At 42.1% G+C, this 18,070-nt stretch overlaps 1 protein-coding gene across 1 annotated transcript in view; it reads right to left on the bottom strand.

The window, feature by feature from the left end:
* Positions 1-18,070, bottom strand: part of KCNU1 (potassium calcium-activated channel subfamily U member 1) — a 122,535-nt gene that overhangs the window by 54,369 nt on the left and 50,096 nt on the right. The window contains 1 exon segment of the mRNA XM_053916742.1: positions 14,500-14,614. Within this exon segment, the coding sequence (XP_053772717.1) occupies positions 14,500-14,614 (115 nt within the window).

Below are 18,070 nucleotides of genomic sequence, written 5' to 3'. Positions count from 1 at the left end.
GAGGCCATAAATGGTAACAAATACCACAGGATGATTTATTTCATGCTGTAATCTTTACAGTAAGTCATCTTTCAGACATTTCCTTGTGACAGGTTTTAATAATATTAATGCCCAGAGCAATCCAAATCATCACCAATAGATGTATTTATCAAGCTGCCAATCCGAGTAAATGAAATTCTATAAGCAATAATGTAACATGTTTAAGGGAAGCTAATAAAACAAGTCAGCAGAGAAATATTACTTCAAAGTATTCTCTCCCTCTAATCCAGCTCTGGATGTTATACAGCTAAAATGCAAATCTTTCCATACTTGATTTATTGCTCCAAAAATACCAATGACCTTTTCCCAAGCTTCTGTATATTCACTCTCACACATCCATAAAGCCTGCAGTGCATCCTGCCAGCATCGCTGAACACTGGAGTGCTTAGCATTTATTGTTACATTGGTCTTGCTCTCATGCAGGTACTTGATTGGCAGCTGCAGTAAATAACATCTAACTTTCCAAGCCTTATTAAAATGTTACAAATACCTAAGCCATAAACTAATCTTTACAGAGCCCACTCTAGGCAGGTCTTCAAGAATACCAAGAAAGTGACTTGAGGAAAGGCCTGATGGTTTCCCAGTTGCCAGGTAAATTTCATGCGAGGGAGGGAAAGCCAACCTGTATTTTCCTTCCATCAGGTTTGCTTTGCTTTGTACTAATTATTTGTATTCATGCAGATCACAGTATGCCAGCTGTTAAAGCATTTGGCATTTCAAACACAGCTCAAGATCTGCCTCCTACGGGAAGCCTTCCTTATTAATTTCACTAATTTTCTGATCTCCAGCACCATACTTAACCCATCCCTCAAAGCAACTTTGTAATTAATGAATCTGTGAAAGCACAATGCACATCAAAGGCACTCACCAAATATTAGCTGGAAATAGACAGTGCATTGATATATGCGATCCATTCTACAATTAACTGATGCCTCGTTTTTTTTCTTGCATGTCACATACATCCTCTTTGAAGATACATTTACTATTTGATGGCACCACAAGTGTTTGCTATACCATTGTGTCCTCTGCAGGCTCATTATATATGTGTGTGTATATATATAAACACACACATATACATATATATATCCTCCAACTGATGTGACAGTGTTTAAATGTATTTATGCATTATTATTATGGTTCTTGTGTTCATCTGGAGTAACACCTTTGGGGTGTCTATCAGGCCCATTATTTGTACCTTTCTACTTCTTTGAGAACTGTCTCAGCCCTCACATAATAGCCAAGTTTACTCCACTTCCTGGATATGATTGGACAAGTCAGGGAAGCTGATTGAGCTGACCCAACCAGACACTTTCCCCCTGAAATGGGAAACTGGGATGCTGGGCACCTAGGCACCTAGTTTGTAGAATTGGAGCTGGGGTGTGGCTTGTGGACAGGAGTAACCAAATTCCTCTGAGCAGGGTTACAGAAAGCCTTTGTGCAGAGGACGAAGCCAGGGCGCCAGCTCCCGGGACCCACCGGCACAGTGCAGACGCCTCGGGCACACAGGTTTCCACTTCCTGGCTGCAGTCGCACCAGAAGACATACATCGCCTTCTCCCTTATATATTTTCTGTTCTGTGATTTCTTATTAGAAAATTTCTTGTCTTTATTTTAGAAGGATTTCTGCTACTTGCAAGTAATTGAACATCAGTTAAAATGTATAAATTTTGTTGATAAATCAGCTTTCTAAGAGACAATATGAGAAACACATTTTTGTTTGAAAGGAGTTCATTCCTTATCATGTGATGTTGGACTATTTTTGGATGTTAATCAAATACCTTTGTATCTTAGTAATCTAGAGTATTTTGAGCTGAGTTGTGGGGCACCCCTGGAACAGAGGAAGAATTTACTAGGCAAAGATGAGAAGGGAAGCACATGTTAGGTGTGTGCACAGGCCCAAGGAAGAGAAGTACAGTGCATATTTGGAGAAGTGAGAGAATACAGTAGCATTGCTTGGGTTCAGAGGACTTTTATGAGAGACAGGCCACGCAATCAAGGGCAGGGTCAAGAATTTTTATTCATTCCTAAGGGCACTGAAAAACCACTGAAGGGAATTGTCAAATTTTCTCTTTGGACAGATCATCCTAAGTATAACATAGGAATAGATAAGAGGGGATAAGAGGAGATGCGGGGAGACCAGATCAAAAGCCATTTCAACAGCAGTTGAAGAGAAGATGGTGGCTGGATTGGGATTAGAATTAGAGATGCAAAGGGTAGACAGATTCAAGCTGTGTTTACAGGTAAAAGAGAAAACATGAGAATTGATTTAATTTAGCGGAGAAATCTCTCTCAGCTTCCTTGCTCTGTTCTTCTATCCCTTACCCAGACTGCTTGCCCAGGTGTTAGCCATTCGCTAATCTTGCTAGGTTCACTGTTCTGCTTTTTGCTTTTGCCAACCTCAGAGTGTGTTTCTGAGTGCACTTAATAGAGGAAGAAATCAGGTACTTGGGAAAAGTTTTATAATTTTATTCCCTAATTTGGTATAATAAAATTGTTCCACATCCAGTCATTCTTTCTGCTTCTCCATTTCTTCTCATTTTTAACTTCAGGGCTCCATCAAACACCTAGCCCTGCACACTGTGTCTCTTAGTGTGAAACAAGCCAGCTAGGGGGTGACATTAGATCACGGGTCAGGGTACAGTTTGAAGAAGCCTCCTGTTCCCTGAAATTTTTAGTTATGTGCATGCCTGTGGACACACGCCTCACTCCTGGGAACTGCCCTGTGATATCTTGTCTACCCTTCTGTTAGTTCTTGGCCTAGGAAAATACACCTGGAAAAACACTGTGACAAGCCCCAGTGGCTGAAACGGTAAAATGAAGGGAAGCAGAGAAGCAAGGAGAAGGACTAAGAGAGCCTGAGGCCGCTCGAGGAGAATATCCGGTGAAAGTGTTTCACTCAGAACAATTTTCTTGTATCCCTCCTCCCTCTAAGAATGAGAAAGATCCCGGGTGGACGGGTAGACTTTGGAAGACCCTCTGGAAGGAGGAATATAATCAGGAGTTTTAGAGATAATCTGCTTATACAGATTGTAAAAACATTTCTCCTGTGTTCTTCCTGGTCCCAAATATCCCTTAAGATTTAGAGTCACCTGACATAGGCCTTTGACTTTGAAAAACAGATGAATATAAACTCACCCAGAGTGGCTTCTACCTGTTTTACACTTTAATATATTCACCCTTTTCCCTAAAAATTAACTGTTAAAAAAAACCAAAACAAAACAGGCAGAATCCACACAGAGAGGTCAGAGCCTTATTCATCGGGTTCATTGATACTTCCCCCCTACCCCCCTCAGACCTTGTTCCTGGGTGAGTTTAAGGGGTGCAGATGAAAGTCCATTAGTTTGGGTGGAGTGTGGTTGCTAAGAAGTGTCCCTGGCTTATAGACCAAGCACACACTTGACCTGGCCCTACAAAACCCTCCCAGTTGTCTTCCCACCCACTCCCACCCCCACCCCCTGAGCCATCTCTAAATCTCTCAAAACTGGTTCCCAAGGCTGATCCACAAAAGGGTTTCTCAAAGGAGTAAAACAGAATTCAAGGGAGAAAAAAAGAAAACACTACCCACAGTCCTGAAGGGTAATACTATGCTGTGGGCAAAAGCTGAACACAGGAATCTTTAGAACAGTCCAACAATGTTCAGATTTACTCAACAGTGCAAAAATCAGGCGCCAGGCTTGGCTTACTGTAAAATCCAACAGAATATTTCAGCCGAAGGAAATCTAACTGATCCGTATCAAAATGTATTTTCATGTAATATTATTGTAAGAACTAGGAATATTAATGTGCTCTTTACTTGTAATAAAATGGGAATATAAAGGTGCTAATCATCATGATAGCATCAGTAAATAAGTAAAATCTGTGAACATTTCTAGGCTGGAAGACCTTTTGCATTATTCTCAATTACTAAGCCATACCCATAGATTAAGACTCGACTTCTAATCCAAGTCTGTCAGTTTGCCACTCTCCATCTCTGGCTCTTCTAGACCTTCCTGTAAATACGCATGTCTGTAATGTATGTATGTAAAGGGTGTGTAAAGTAAATCACGTACATATATGTATATATATTCACAGATGCATGTGATTCACTTCATTAATTTTTACATAGCAACATCAGAACTGTCCCCCAAAGAGGCATTTATCCATAATATACATACTAGTGATTTTTTAAAAATATGTATTAAAAATTTCTTTCATTATCTAAACTGAACATTTGGGGAGAAGTGTGAGACTGAAAATGGCAGCTTCTCTCATGCTTATAAATTGCTTGACGATGTTTTTTTAAAACTAGCTTTTCCCCACTGGTGCCTTAAATGCAGCTGAGATATCATAATACCTGCATTTCCTTAGGAGGAAACCAGAAAGCAGAGGGGCAGCAAGCTGGCTGGGTTAAAACTGGATTTGGGATTCGAATCCCAGCCTCTGGAAGAGGGGCGGGGCCTCGCCTGACAAAAGGGCCACTGGGGCAGAGAAAGCCCCGCCCACCACACCAAAGCGGCCCGCGGCCCGGGCGGGGCAAGTGGCAGCACCGGCGCCCTCCTGCGGGGGGCAGAGCTGTGCTCCTAGTCTGACCCTGGGAGTAGAGGAAACGCCACATAAAAAAAAAAAAAAAGGAAAATGGTTGTTTCTTGTCATTAGATGAGGGTTCTCCATAGAATTATATACAATAACCTACTTGATGAGAGTGTAAAACAGAATAATGTTTAGAAAAAAAAGTATTTAATTTCCGCATTTTAAGGAATATGACTACTGCTTAAAGAGAGACAGCCTTGTAAATAAAAACAAATGTTGAAGACTAGACTTTTCCCTGGGCTTTGGGGAGCGCAGGGCAGGTTTCCAGGGAGCCGGTTATTTAGTTTACTTTTTAGCGGTATCTACAGCAATATTTCAGAGTGAAATAAGTAAAATATCTGTTGCTTTTCATTTGGCAGCAGCAAAGATCTCTGGGTAAATAAATAAATAAATAAATAAGAAATATGGAATCCCCACGGTAAAATCCCAGGGTATGGAAACTCACTTCTCTTAAATGCCTCCCTCTGGCATAATTGACTTTTCATGTGCATTTTAATAATGATATTTCAGCAGGTTGCAAGAGAAATTTTTTCTTCCGTTGTTGTTGTAGATTATGGTTTGGAAAAAAAGTGTTATAAATCTAATTGCATTTTCACTTATATTAACAAGTCAGCACAATCTTCCAGCATGTTTACCAAGCAATTCCAGTATTTCCAGCTGACCTAATTGGTTGCGGGGTAGAAGCAATGAGCAACGTTTTATTGTCCTGATAGCTGCGTATGTGCTGAAGACAAGCTGCGAAGGTGTAAAGCCACCCAGCACCCCTGACGTTCTGCCTGCCTTAAGTCTGCCTTCATCAACCGGCTGTAGAACCGCACAGGACAGAGGGAGGGAGAGGGAAGTGGGTTCTGGGGTAGGAAGGAGAGGAGTTGGTTAAAGCTGCCTTTTCTTAAGCCTCTCCTGGCAAGAAAGATTTTCCCAATTATTTGGGGACAGTTACAGACTCAAAAACTAACTTGTTCTTGACAAGTCTGAATGAAAAGTTATAGACAATTGCACGAAAACCATTAATAGATTGAGTAAACGTCCCTGATATACGGTGCTGAGTTCAGGATGATTTTGGTTCTGTTTCTGACTTTCACTATCAAAGCCGGCATGGTCTGTGGGAGCCAAGCCTGGCTCTACCATAGGCTGGAAATTCTTACATTCTCATATCCTTAGAGAAGGGGCTAACAAAAAAATCAGTCCTACCAGCAAAAGAGCATATTGCTTCATGGGGAGACAGGAACTGGGCCTGCCTCTCACATTACTAAAGATGAGTTCTGCTGTGGCCTGACCTCATATTTAAACTAAAATTACATTTACCTGTAAGTTGTCTCTTCTATTCACACTGTTGGTTTAATACCACAAATGCAGAATTCTCATAACATTTTAGCAGAAAGCTGCTTTGAGGCGAGTTTCCAGATCATGGGTTCAATCGCTTTGTGGACGACCCTGTCTCCTGCATTGAGAAAATGGCTAACAGTTATTGAGAGCTTACTCTCTGCTAGAAACTCAGCCAAGAGCCTCACCCTTAATCTTCTCATCGACCCCATGGCATTGGTGCCCCTTGTTTTATAAATGAGAAACCGGAGCCACAGAATAATCAGACTTGCTCATGATCACATAGCATGGAAATCAAAGGGCTGAGATCTGACCCTTGCCAGCCCACTCTGGAGCCCTCACTATAGTCTGGGTGGACTGGGTGGCCTCCTCCGTGATCACTCTTGCTGCAACCTAAAAGCAAACATGCCATAGTATGCAATAGGCTTTGGAGTGTGGTATTGGATGTACCCAGGAGGCCATTACTGGATGTCGCCTAAAATCATACTTCCCCTTCTGGCTGATGCCTGCAATCCCCCAGTGAGAGATTTGTTCCTTAGCTGAAGTCCTGATCCCTGATAGAAAAAAAGCTACTCTTGGATGGGTTAATATTTGAAACTTCTGTTTTTGCAAATGATGGTTTGAATAGATGTTGATGGCGGCAGTAAGTAGGTAGGGGTTGCGAGTCCCTGAGAAGGGTGTTGGTGGGGTGTCAAACAAAGGGCAAAAAAGAATAAAGAGTCTATGGCAAGTGCCAACTTCGCCTTTTTTTTATTTCCATAGAAACTATGTAAGTCATGTCCTTGTCCTTGAACAGAGTTTTACTTAAAAAGAGTGACTAAGCTTCCTCTAATCTTAACCTTGTCTTGTCGAGTTGGTCTTTTAAATATGACCCTAAACAGACAAGGTCTCATGCTGGCCTTTTAAGGAAATTATAAATAAGAATAAAACATGCAAAAACTAATGATTTAATGCAGATAAATATACACAGTGAATGATCAGCTGTCACACTGTAGTTTTTATCCCCTGTTATGAGGGCTGCTTCCTCATCTTACCACCTGGCTAAGTCAATGGAAATTTCCAAATCCACAAGTCCTAGGAGAATCTGACTTCATATTGCTAAATCCCTCTCCACAGAATCGCAAAGCGGTTTCAGGAAGGCCGTTGTCTCTCCTTTATTACAGGCTCCTGAGCTAGTCAAACAGGCAGGGTGCGAATGACAGAAGCAAGGGAGGGATATGTTGAATTTTCTGTGGTATTACTCCGACACTTTTCTGATGCCTGAAGTTTTTTATTGCCTCCTATTTTCAAGTATAATAAAATATTGTTTTTAATCTAAAAATCACTTATTCAATACATACTTGATAAATGATTCATGTATGTATACATATGTTTGGTATTTTGCTGGGGCTGTGTCACATTGCTTCTCAGAAATCCAATTTTTGCCCAGGTAGGTACAAGGCAAGAACCAACAAAGAGGTATTTACAGGGTCTAAAGGAAAGTGTCTACGCATTCCTTTGAAATCCTTAGTCTTCCACAAACTCTGCCACTCTAACTCTTTTATCTGTCTTTGGAACTCAGGCTCATTGTGCTTAAAAATATCATTTCTGCATGTCTATCTCTATCCCTACCCCCGTATCTATACCTGTAAATATATATAGATACATATTGTATTATTGATTTCTTTGGACTTTGTATTGCAGCTTGATAAAATGCTTATTAAACTTCATACCAATGGTATGCTTTTGATTTCTTAGTTATGGACTATATTTTACTCAAATAAAAAAGTGTATGCTTATTGAGAGGAAAAGTCATTTTAAAAACTTAATATGAAAGAATGGAAAGAAAAAGAATCTGCTCAGATCTCATGGGATCCGTTTCTGTAGAAAGCTCAGACAGAATGTACGTGGATAGAGAAGAACCATGCACGATCATTTAAATCCAATATTCTGCCCCCAGAAGGACCTTGGAAGCTGGTCCTCAGTAGGCGTTCGGACATCACTGAGGCTAAAAGATGATGTTTCTCTTGCCCAGATCATCCAGAGCCCAGAGTTCAATAAGATGTGCAGAACTGAGAGTAACGATGGAAGTAGGGTCCTGTCTCATTTCCCAAGAGAACAGTGTGTGTGTTCGGTGTGGAGAAGGGCATCGGACCTGAAAGTGAGAGGTCACAGGGACAGATGTATCAGGAGTCCTGTCTGGGCATAACTTACACAGGGCTGGAAGTGGGTGTGCCAGAGAGAAACAAACCATTTCTCCCAGGTGGATGATTTTCTCCGTGCCATTGGGGTCAGTATACCTCTTATTCTAACAGGCTTCTGGCCTGTAAGAGAATATCCTAGCGGTCCTTCTGAATGGACTCTAATTTTCTCAGACACTGAAGACTTCCATGGGATTGGTCGGCTAGAAGACACTGGGAAATAGCCAAAGAAGAAGGTGGAATTGCCACGAAAACGAGTGTTCTGGAGGGTGTGGCAAGGTCCAGGCAGAGTTGCATGTGGCAAAGCGAATGAGCCAGTGGGAGGCACTGCTTATAGACCTTCACTGAAAACCTTATTGATATGATGTCTGTCGTAGTGGGTAGCAGACGGTGAAATTGTGAAAGGTCTTAAACATCAAACCCTCTCCCTCTGAATGTGGGATAAAATGGCTGCAAAGCACGGAAATCTAAGAGCCAGGGAAATGCTGCAGAGGGGTGTGGGGTGGGGGGCAGAATGACAACAACATGAACCATTGTTTACCTGCTCAATTTTTACTGTGTGTTAGGCTCTACATGAAAACTTAATCTGTTTTGTCTCACTTATTCCTCACAACATTTCAATTGTTTGGGTTCTAATATTATTTCTGTTTTGCAGATGAGAAGACAGAGGTTTAAAGGCTAAAGAGAATGGTAATCTAGGGCTCACACCTGCTTTAGTGATAATAGCCATGACTGATATTCATGGGCCACTCAGCTAAGGCTGAGTTGGGCATTAAAAAGAGAAGAAAATAACATTCATGGTCTCTGGTATCTCTGAAAGAACATGGGGAGTATAAAAAGGTTGGCATTATAATTGTGACCTGGGCTATAAGTTTCACAAGGACACAGTGGGAAGGGAAGTTATATTAGGGAAAGTATGTTCAGATTTCAATACAGTCTATTAGAGTCGAATTAAGCAGACCCAGAGGGAGAAGTGCTAGGGAAGGGCTGATGCGTCCAAAGAAGACAAACCTTTCTATTAGAAATGGTCTCCTTTCCCGGCCCAGATCCATCACACACTGTTTGGAAATGTCTGCCTCTCCCTGGTTTACTGATTAGATACCTATCAATATCTACTTGAGTTTATAAACATCTACTTTTAAAAATAGTGAATGACTTGATGTGGTGGTTGTGGTATTGGTCAGAAACGCCCTCATCTCACCCAGAGTAGGGGGATCGGAATACAGAAATTGGAAGCAAAGACAAAGAGGCTGCAGGAATGATTGAGGTGGGTTTTCATTATCAAATTTTTTCATAGGTCAAATGTTATCACCTGAAAAGGAAAAGGAAATCCTCATCTCTCATAGTGCATGACCCCTTGATTTAGGAACACAAGATTCAGGTGAATAGAACTAGTGTTTATAGTGTTTATGTATTCCACAAATACACATTCAACTACCATCTATTACACAGACTTCTGTTTGCTGGTCTAAGAACCTAATAGCTATTGATAACATTGTTTATTCTATGGGAAAGGAGAGACACCGGGGATGCAATGAGATATCAGACTACAACTTTTGTGTAAGTTAGAGCTGTCTGTATTTCTTCAAGTACTAAAAACAGAAAATTGCAGTTTCTGAACTGACCAGAAAACCCACTGGTGGCCTGAAGATTACATCTTTAAAAGCATCAAGCCCATTGTCAGCAAAACTATAAATAGGACTATGCTGATTTTGGTATGTGAATTTAATACTGCTAACACATCAAAAATGGATCACAAATAGCACATATCACACATTTGACATTTTCCCCCAATAATGTCTATTTGTCTCTACTGAGCCATCAAGTCTATTATATCACTCACTGTTGTTACCCAGGACTTATGTTTGCCTATGTGCTGGCTGCAGTTACCTTTGCCCTTAAAAAAAATGAAAATGAAAAACAAAACAAAAAGCCACCCTATTCTATAGTACAGAATAGGGAACCAGATTTGTCCTTGATGCCGTTAACACTGTACTTAAATCAACTGAGCTAACCAACTCCATTGCTGAAGTATCACGGAAATCCACCCACAAACAGTACTTACCTATCGAAGGGTATACCACTGTCTAATCAGCGGTATGACCTTGATTAGTGTTGTTTTAACCCTCTAGTTCATGTGAGCATAGCTTGCTTTTAACGGTACAAGTGAATTAAGTCGAAACTTCAGAGATGATCTGGGTGGTAACTCTCACTCTCTCACCTTATTTAGAGGTTGCTGAAGCACATTCAGGGATCCTCCAGCCAGCTATAAGGCTAATGGGCTCAGTCTGTGGATGTACTAGGTTGTATGGATCAATTCTCCTTTTAGATGCCTGCTTTAGACCATTTCCTTATTTATCACAGCCAACGGGGGAATTAAATACAATGAGAAAAATACCAATAAGTTAAATTATTTTGTTTTTTATGGCTGCGCTGAAGAATAATGGGAACAGTCAGTGAAAGCGAATGGCTAAAATCCCATTTGAGGGTTTTCTGTGGCTTTGATTATCCATGAATTGCCCATCCTCTATCACCACAGAGAAGACATGACAAAGAATAAATGGAAGTATAAACATGGCTGAAGCACTTCATGTGTTATCACGTGTCTTGTCTTTATATTATCCAAACAATTTTCCAATCTGAACAACTTCCGTAACAACTTTGCATCAATGTAGATGCAATGTATGCATATATCTACACAGACACATGCATAATATCAATAGCAAAGAATGTATTCCTAAGAAACCTGAGGTGTTATTTCTCACAGCACTCTACCGTGAATTCTCATTCCTCGTCAGGCTAGCTGGAGTGCGGAGGCATCCTCGTCTGTCCCATGCCTTGTCCCATGTCATAGCCTTCAAAGGGACTGAGATGCCCACTCCTCTCCACCTTCCCAAGTCCCACCTCCCACAGAAAATTTTTGGGAACAATCCACCCAGCCCTCCTTGACCTCTTCCTCCTTTGACCTGCTGCTAGAATCATCAAGGTGGCATTTGAAGGAATGCTGCCTTATTTGGCTTCTGACTGATTTCATATGAATTCACCTGGTTTACCTAACTAGATTGCCTAAGAGTTCAAACACGATTTCTATGTCTACAGCCACAACAAGCACAGTGCCTGCCTGGCACATATTCAATAAATACATTTTACCAACCATTTTAAATGAAAAAAACATTATCTGGAAATCACAATGCCAGCCCCTAGCTGTTTTGTTGCCATTAAGAATGAGGCAGGAACCAAGATGGTGGCGTAGGTAGACACACTGCGCCTCCTCGCACAACCAGAACTGACAGAAAATCGAACGGCAAGGAAGTCCGACACCAAGGAAATAAAAAATAAACGTTCATCCAGACCGGTAGGAGGGGCGGAGACGGGCACCAGGGCAGAGAGGACTCGAGTGGCCGTGGCGGGACCGAGACTGGCAGAGTGTGGGACTAACGGCGCAGGCAGTCCGAGCACTAGCAGACCCTGCGGCCCTACATTCGCGCAGATAAACCGAGAGGGCCAGACTCAGAGTGGCAGAGAACAGGGCAGGCAGAGCGGCGGGCACCCCGCGACCCCACATTTGCACACAGATAAACCAGACAAATGGCGGGGAGCGAAGCAGACCACGCAACCCAGGGCTCCAGCTTGGGGAAATAAAGCCTCAGACCTCTGATTGAAAGCGCCCGTGGGGGTTGGGGCAGCAGCAGGAGAGACTCCCAGCCTCACAGGAGAGGTCATTGGAGAGACCCACAGGGGCCTAGAGTGTGCACAGGCCCACCCACTTGGGAAGCAGCACCAGAGGGGCCCAGTTTGATTGCGGGTATCGGAGTGAAAGATTGAAATCCGGAGGACAGTGAGGCGGGCGCCAATGCTCCCTCTCGGCCCCTCCCCCACGTACAGCGTTAGAGCCCAGCGACCAGCATTACACCGCCCCTTAAAGTAACAGACGCGCCAAGACAAAAAAAAAAAAAAAAAAAAAAAGGCCCAAATGACAGAACACTTCAAAGCTCCAGAAAAAATACAACTAAGCAACGAAGAGATAGCCAACCTATCAGATGCACAGTTCAAAACACTGGTTATCAAGATGCTCACAGAATTGGTTGAATCTGTTCAAAAACCAGATGAAAAAGTGAAGCCTATGCTAAGAGAAACAAAGGAAAATGTACAGGGAACCAATAGTGATGCGAAGGAAACTGGGACTCAAATCAATGGTGTGGACCAGAAGGAAGAAAGAAACATCCAATCAGAAAAGAATGAAGAAACAAGAATTCGGAAAAATGAGGAGACGTTTAGGAACCTCCAGGACATCTTGAAACATTCCAACATTCGAATTATAGGGGTGCCAGAAGGAGAAGAGGAAGAACAAAAAATTGAAAACTTATTTGAACAAATAATGAAGGAGAACTTCCCTAATTTGGCAAAGGAAATAGACTTCCAGGAAGTCCAGGAAGCTCAGAGAGTCCCAAAGAAGCTGGATCCAAGGAGGAACACACCAAGGCACATCATAATTACATTACCCAAGATTAAACACAAGGACCTACATCCAAGATTACTGTATCCAGCAAAGCTATCATTTAGAATGGAAGGGAAGATAAAGTGCTTCTCAGATAAGGTCAAGTTAAAGAAGTTCATCATCACCAAGCCCTTATTATATGAAATGTTAAAGGGACTTACCTAAGAAAAAGAAGATAAAAAATAGGAACAGTAAAAAAAAATGACAGCAAACTCACAGTTATTAACGACCACACCTAAAACAAAAACAAGAGCAAACTAGGCAAACAACTAGAACAGGAACAGAACCATAGAGATGGAGATCACATGGAGGGTTGTCAATAGAGGAGTGGGAGGGGGGGGGGAAGGTACAGAGAATAAGTAGCATAGATGATAGGTGGAAAATAGACAGGGGGAGGGTAAGAATAGTGTAGGAAATGTAGAAGCCAAAGAACTTATAAGTATGACCCATGGACATGAACTATAGGGGGGGAATTTGGGAGGGAGGGCGTGGGCAGGATGGAGTGGAGTGAGGGGGGGGGAATGGGACAACTGTAATAGCATAATCAATAAATATATTTTAAAAAAGTTAAAAAAGAATGAGGCAAAATATAAATTCATGAAATTATTAGCACCTTTCTTCTAAACAGTTCTTAACCCTTTCTTACATGTTAGCTCAGTCCCATAAAATCCTGGAACGAAAGGCAAGGAAGGGTAGAAACTAAAATTCCTAGGACTTTTTGCCTTCCTCTCAGTGCACATGAAGTGGTGGCACCTTTGCTGGCTCAGGCATTTAACACCTGCCTCCCCTGTAGAAGGGGCACAGTAAAGCCTCTGTTAAAGTGACCCCTCCCTACAGAACCCTTCATCAAAAGCGTGAGCACTTGTGCACTAAAAGAAAGAGGTGAATTAGAGCAAAAACAAGATCAATGATTTACTTCAAAATCCACATCTTTGGAAGGCCCTTCGCTTATTATACATTCAGTCCAATTTTGTACATCTTCTTAGACATACTAATTGATAATTGCAATTATAAAGAATAGTTAATGAGCACTTACTCTCAGCCAGGAATTAAGTGCTTTAAATACCTAATTTCACCACAAAAAAGACATATAAGGAATTCATTATGATTATACTCGTTTAAGATATCAAAACCGAGACACCTTGAAGTTAAGCAGCTTGCCCCAAATCACGATGTTTATAGCCAGCATTCGAACCTACTTTATGTAACGCCAGGGCATGGTGACTACGCTCTGCTGAATTATCGTACTTAACAGGGTACAGTCACATTTGTCAGCCACTGGAGATTTTCCTGGTACAGGATAGCGACTAAACGCAATGTTGCCGACATAGTACATTCGCAATGGAGTTTAGAGCAATAGAAGTTCTAGATCAACCCTCTATTTAAAATGCCTAGACAGATCAGACCACTCTCCTCTTCCAACCCTGCATTCTAGTTCATCAAAGTTTTAATGTATTAAAGAGCTGTATGGAAAGGGGTGGGGGCTACTGACCCCACCTTGCAGATTCCAAAAAAAGGCAATCTCATCACTGATTGGTTGAAAATGGGGAATATATTAATAATAAAAAAGCCATTTGGGAATAATTGAAATTTCATCTCAACTCACATTTCTAGAGTGCCAGAAAGGTGATCTGAAAGAAACTGGGCACATGACCTTTGGCTATCACATTATCCTTGAAAATATCATAGATTATTTCAAGAGTGTTGGGAGAGGTATATTTGCTTAGCTTAGTGATATTGGGAGAAGTAGGGGTGAAGTCAGGTTGGTGAGAAACAGTTCCATTGGCCAGTATAGGAGCTGATAAAGCAAATATCCTGATTTAAGAGAAATTTTTATTACCCCGTGACTCTTAGAAAACCATAGGGGACCAGGGTTCTCTGAGGCTCTTACCTGGTGGCACAGCTGAAGTTGGTAGTTGCACTTGGCTGTTCCCCCGGAAAAGAATCCTTCATTGCTGTCCCACGGGGTTCCTTCGTGCTGCTGGTCTTTACCACCATTGCTGTGCCTGCAATAGCATAGCAAGCTTAGAGAGCTGGCATAACATCTGTCCATAAGGAGTTTTGAATCATTGCTATTGGCTACGACATTTCTAGGTCCTTAACTGGGTAGAAGCTGGGGATCCTTAGCTACAGACTACTTGTAAGAGGATAAATTATAAAAGACTATTTAATTTCCTTCTATAGCATTGATAGTGGGTGAAGAATGATTGTGAGGATTTCAATACCACATAATATGCTCACAGTAAGTACCTATTGAGTTGCTGCTGTATTTTTCTAATCCACCAGTCCTCCCATCTCGCCCAAGAGCACTCCATCTAGGGAGCCTCCTGCTACAGGCAGGGTCTAGAGCCCTACACGACTCGAAGAAAAAAGCACTACATGAGTCTCCTTTTCCCTTCTGCGGATAGCACTCCGGTTGTAATTCATTCCACTTGGATATTGCCTCCTATTACTTTATGTTCCCTACACAGCTTCTTTTATTATTAATTCTCAACACATCTGTAAAGTTCAAAATCTGGAAATAATGCAAAAGCAAATAATCTTTTCATCAGAAAAGTGGGGATAATACTGGGACTTCAAAGGGTGATTGTGAGGAGAAATGAGGGGTATTTGAAAGTTAATAACAACACGAGCAACATGAAGCTGCAGTGGGATGGGAAGAGTGGACACTTGAACCATTACTTCTTCGTCATGATTGAGACCCCCCATGCTGGGACACGGTCATGCCGTTCTTACTTCAGAACCCACATGCCACCTAGGAGTCCTTCCAACACACTAGGATGGGGAGACTTCATTGGTCAATCGGCACTTGGCATTATGATAAAAAAAAAATAACATTCTTCCAAAGGATGCTTTGGAAGTTAAATGCTTGTCTTTCACTCTTCAAGGACACTGCATCATCTGCTTGCCTGGACCTGATCAGAGATGGGAAGATTGTCCGAGAAGAAGTTATCAAGGTGAGGGCCAGAGTCAAAGAGTAGCCATCATTGCAACTCCTCTTCCCTCGTCCACCCAAGTAGAGAAAAGAGACCTGGCTTTTACCTCCTGTGCCAATTTAAGAATCATTTCCGTACTGAGACTACTCAGAATGGGGAGTTCATGCGGAACAAGGCTTTAAACCCCCATGTCACCAGGTTTTGGATACTGGCAGACAGAAAAAGCCGCAGAAAGACATCTTGGCATCCTCTTCTTTTGTTGTAATCCTTTCTAAACCATTCTAATCCATAGAAAATATCGAGTCAAAACACACTTCTGGGAGAAGAGGGACGTCCTTTGGATACGTGATTTGTCGGCTTAAATCATCAGGAATTGCATCACACAGGTGTGCTGAGAGCCAGCTTTGGCGTAAGACTGCTCCCTACCTATAATCCTCAGAAGCCTCTACTTACATATGGAGGCTTGACGGGGGCTTTCAGACTGACTAATGCTTCCTTATTTCGCGGTTATCTGTGGCCCTGGGGAAACAGCCCAGGAAGGGAATATCTGAAGAAAAGTCTGAGCGAGAACTAGTGTGTTACCAACGTCAGTCTTTAAAGGCTAGTGGCTTAGGACACGCGGTAGAAGCTGAACTATGGAATGTGAAAAGCAACATGCTCAAACTGGCTTAGGAACAATAGAGCTTTCGGGAAGTCTCTGCTTTCTCGAAGCCTAACTCTCCAGCCAAAAGCATTTGCCAGGTACTAAAAAAAGGGTGTGAAATTTTTGCTAAAGCTTTGAATCTTCCCTTGTGTCATTCTTTATAAAATCTCTTCTGAAAACACAGTAATGATCTGTATAATTTTGAAAGCTTTCATAATTATGGAAGTACACGCACGGGTATGGGGCCGGAAAGAACAGCCTGTGTGCGGACGGGCCGAGCCTCTGGCTGCGCGTTGGCAGCCTGGCAGCCTGGAGGTAAAAGATGAACCGGCACACGTATTCTGCTTTGGGCCCTTCCAACTCTGAATTCTATAATCCTAATGACCTTCAGGAAAAGAGTCTAAAAGTGCTCTCTGTACCGGAGTGCAGACAGGGCAGTTAAGAATGAGCAAGATCTATCGCTGCCCTTGTCCCCAATGTCTATGCTGCTTCGGACATTTGAAAAAAAAGTCAAAAAATCAAAATCAAAATAAGAAAGTAAAGTCACCTCTCTCAAGGTAGTAGATAAGTAACTGAGGTTTCTTTGATTTCATTTTAAGACAGTTTGATAATTTTATTTATTTATATTTTTATCTGTCGGTTGCTTACAGTGTGCAAGTAATTATTTTTTCGTATTTTGGGCAAGAAAAACATGGAATGGATTTTGCCTAACACTCTAGCTAGACTGATGGTGTCTTGCCACAGCTTACTGTGACTTCCCCATGGATATTCTAACGTAGGCATTTGAATAACACATTACACATCAAAAAGACATGGCATGTGAGACCTGGGGATGACTGTGAAGAAGTGAAAGTCCTATCTGCGGCCAACATTATTATTATCATCTCTCTCTCCTCTTCAAGAAGTGATTTCCGTGAAAGCTACGTGCAAATATTTTCCCTTCCTGGCATGTGTGATAAGATCACATGTTAAGACAGGCCTCAGATATGATTTCCAAATGAATAGCAATAATTCTACTCCTTTCTATCTCCCTCCAGAAATCTTAGCATATGTTCACATGAGTGAGAATAACCCCTGTATTATTTGTATAATTCTGAATCATCTCCAATCTACTAAATAGCTAATTTGTTGCAGCTATTTACAAAATTTTGTATTTCCAATCACGGTCACACACCTGAAGAGTGGTGCCACGTATTCTGGACAAGAACCACTGCTCTTACGACCTGCAGCACCAGCAGGACGACAGACCAAGCCACTGCCGCAGTCTTGCGAAAGCAAGGGTAACATTCATCGTCTATTTATTTCTTTATTGATATATCCACCCGTGATGAGAACTTGATTTCATGAAAACCATTATAGATCCAGGGAAACCAGCTAGAAAGCGGCTGTGATCACTGGAATGAGAAATAAAGGGGGCCGCAGCTGCGGGGGAGATGAACAGTCAGGACCGAAGCATGTGGAGCCCCAGAGTCAACCGTGGGACTAGAAAGAACAATCACAACTGTGAAGAATGTAGGAATGCAAGATGTTTCTGTATGTTCCTTGTGGACTCATTACCAAATCGCTTTCCTTTTGTTGGGCTTTGGTGGGCGTGTGCTGGTGACCCTGCTTTAGAGAAGAGTCGTACAGAAACAGCTACTCTCCCTCCTGTCTAAGGCCACTGGCAGGAAGAGAGCTCTGGTGACTTCAGAGGGGCTGAGGTAAGCCATCCTGGGGAGAGGAGCTGGGGGCGGCATTGGGGTGGTCATCCTACTACCTTCTGGGTCTGGAACTCCCCTCCCTGGGGCACACTGGCGGGGCCACTTCTCTCTGAGGGCTCAGTCAGTCTTGGATGTTTATTAAAAAAAAAGAGACCCAGGGACAAACCGGTTAATTCAAGTTTG

This window comes from Desmodus rotundus, chromosome 13 (genome assembly GCF_022682495.2).
Source record: "Desmodus rotundus isolate HL8 chromosome 13, HLdesRot8A.1, whole genome shotgun sequence".
Taxonomy (NCBI): Eukaryota; Metazoa; Chordata; class Mammalia; order Chiroptera; family Phyllostomidae; genus Desmodus; species Desmodus rotundus.
The sequence above is the reverse complement of the archived record's forward strand: the minus strand, read 5'-3'. Positions and strand labels throughout refer to the sequence as shown.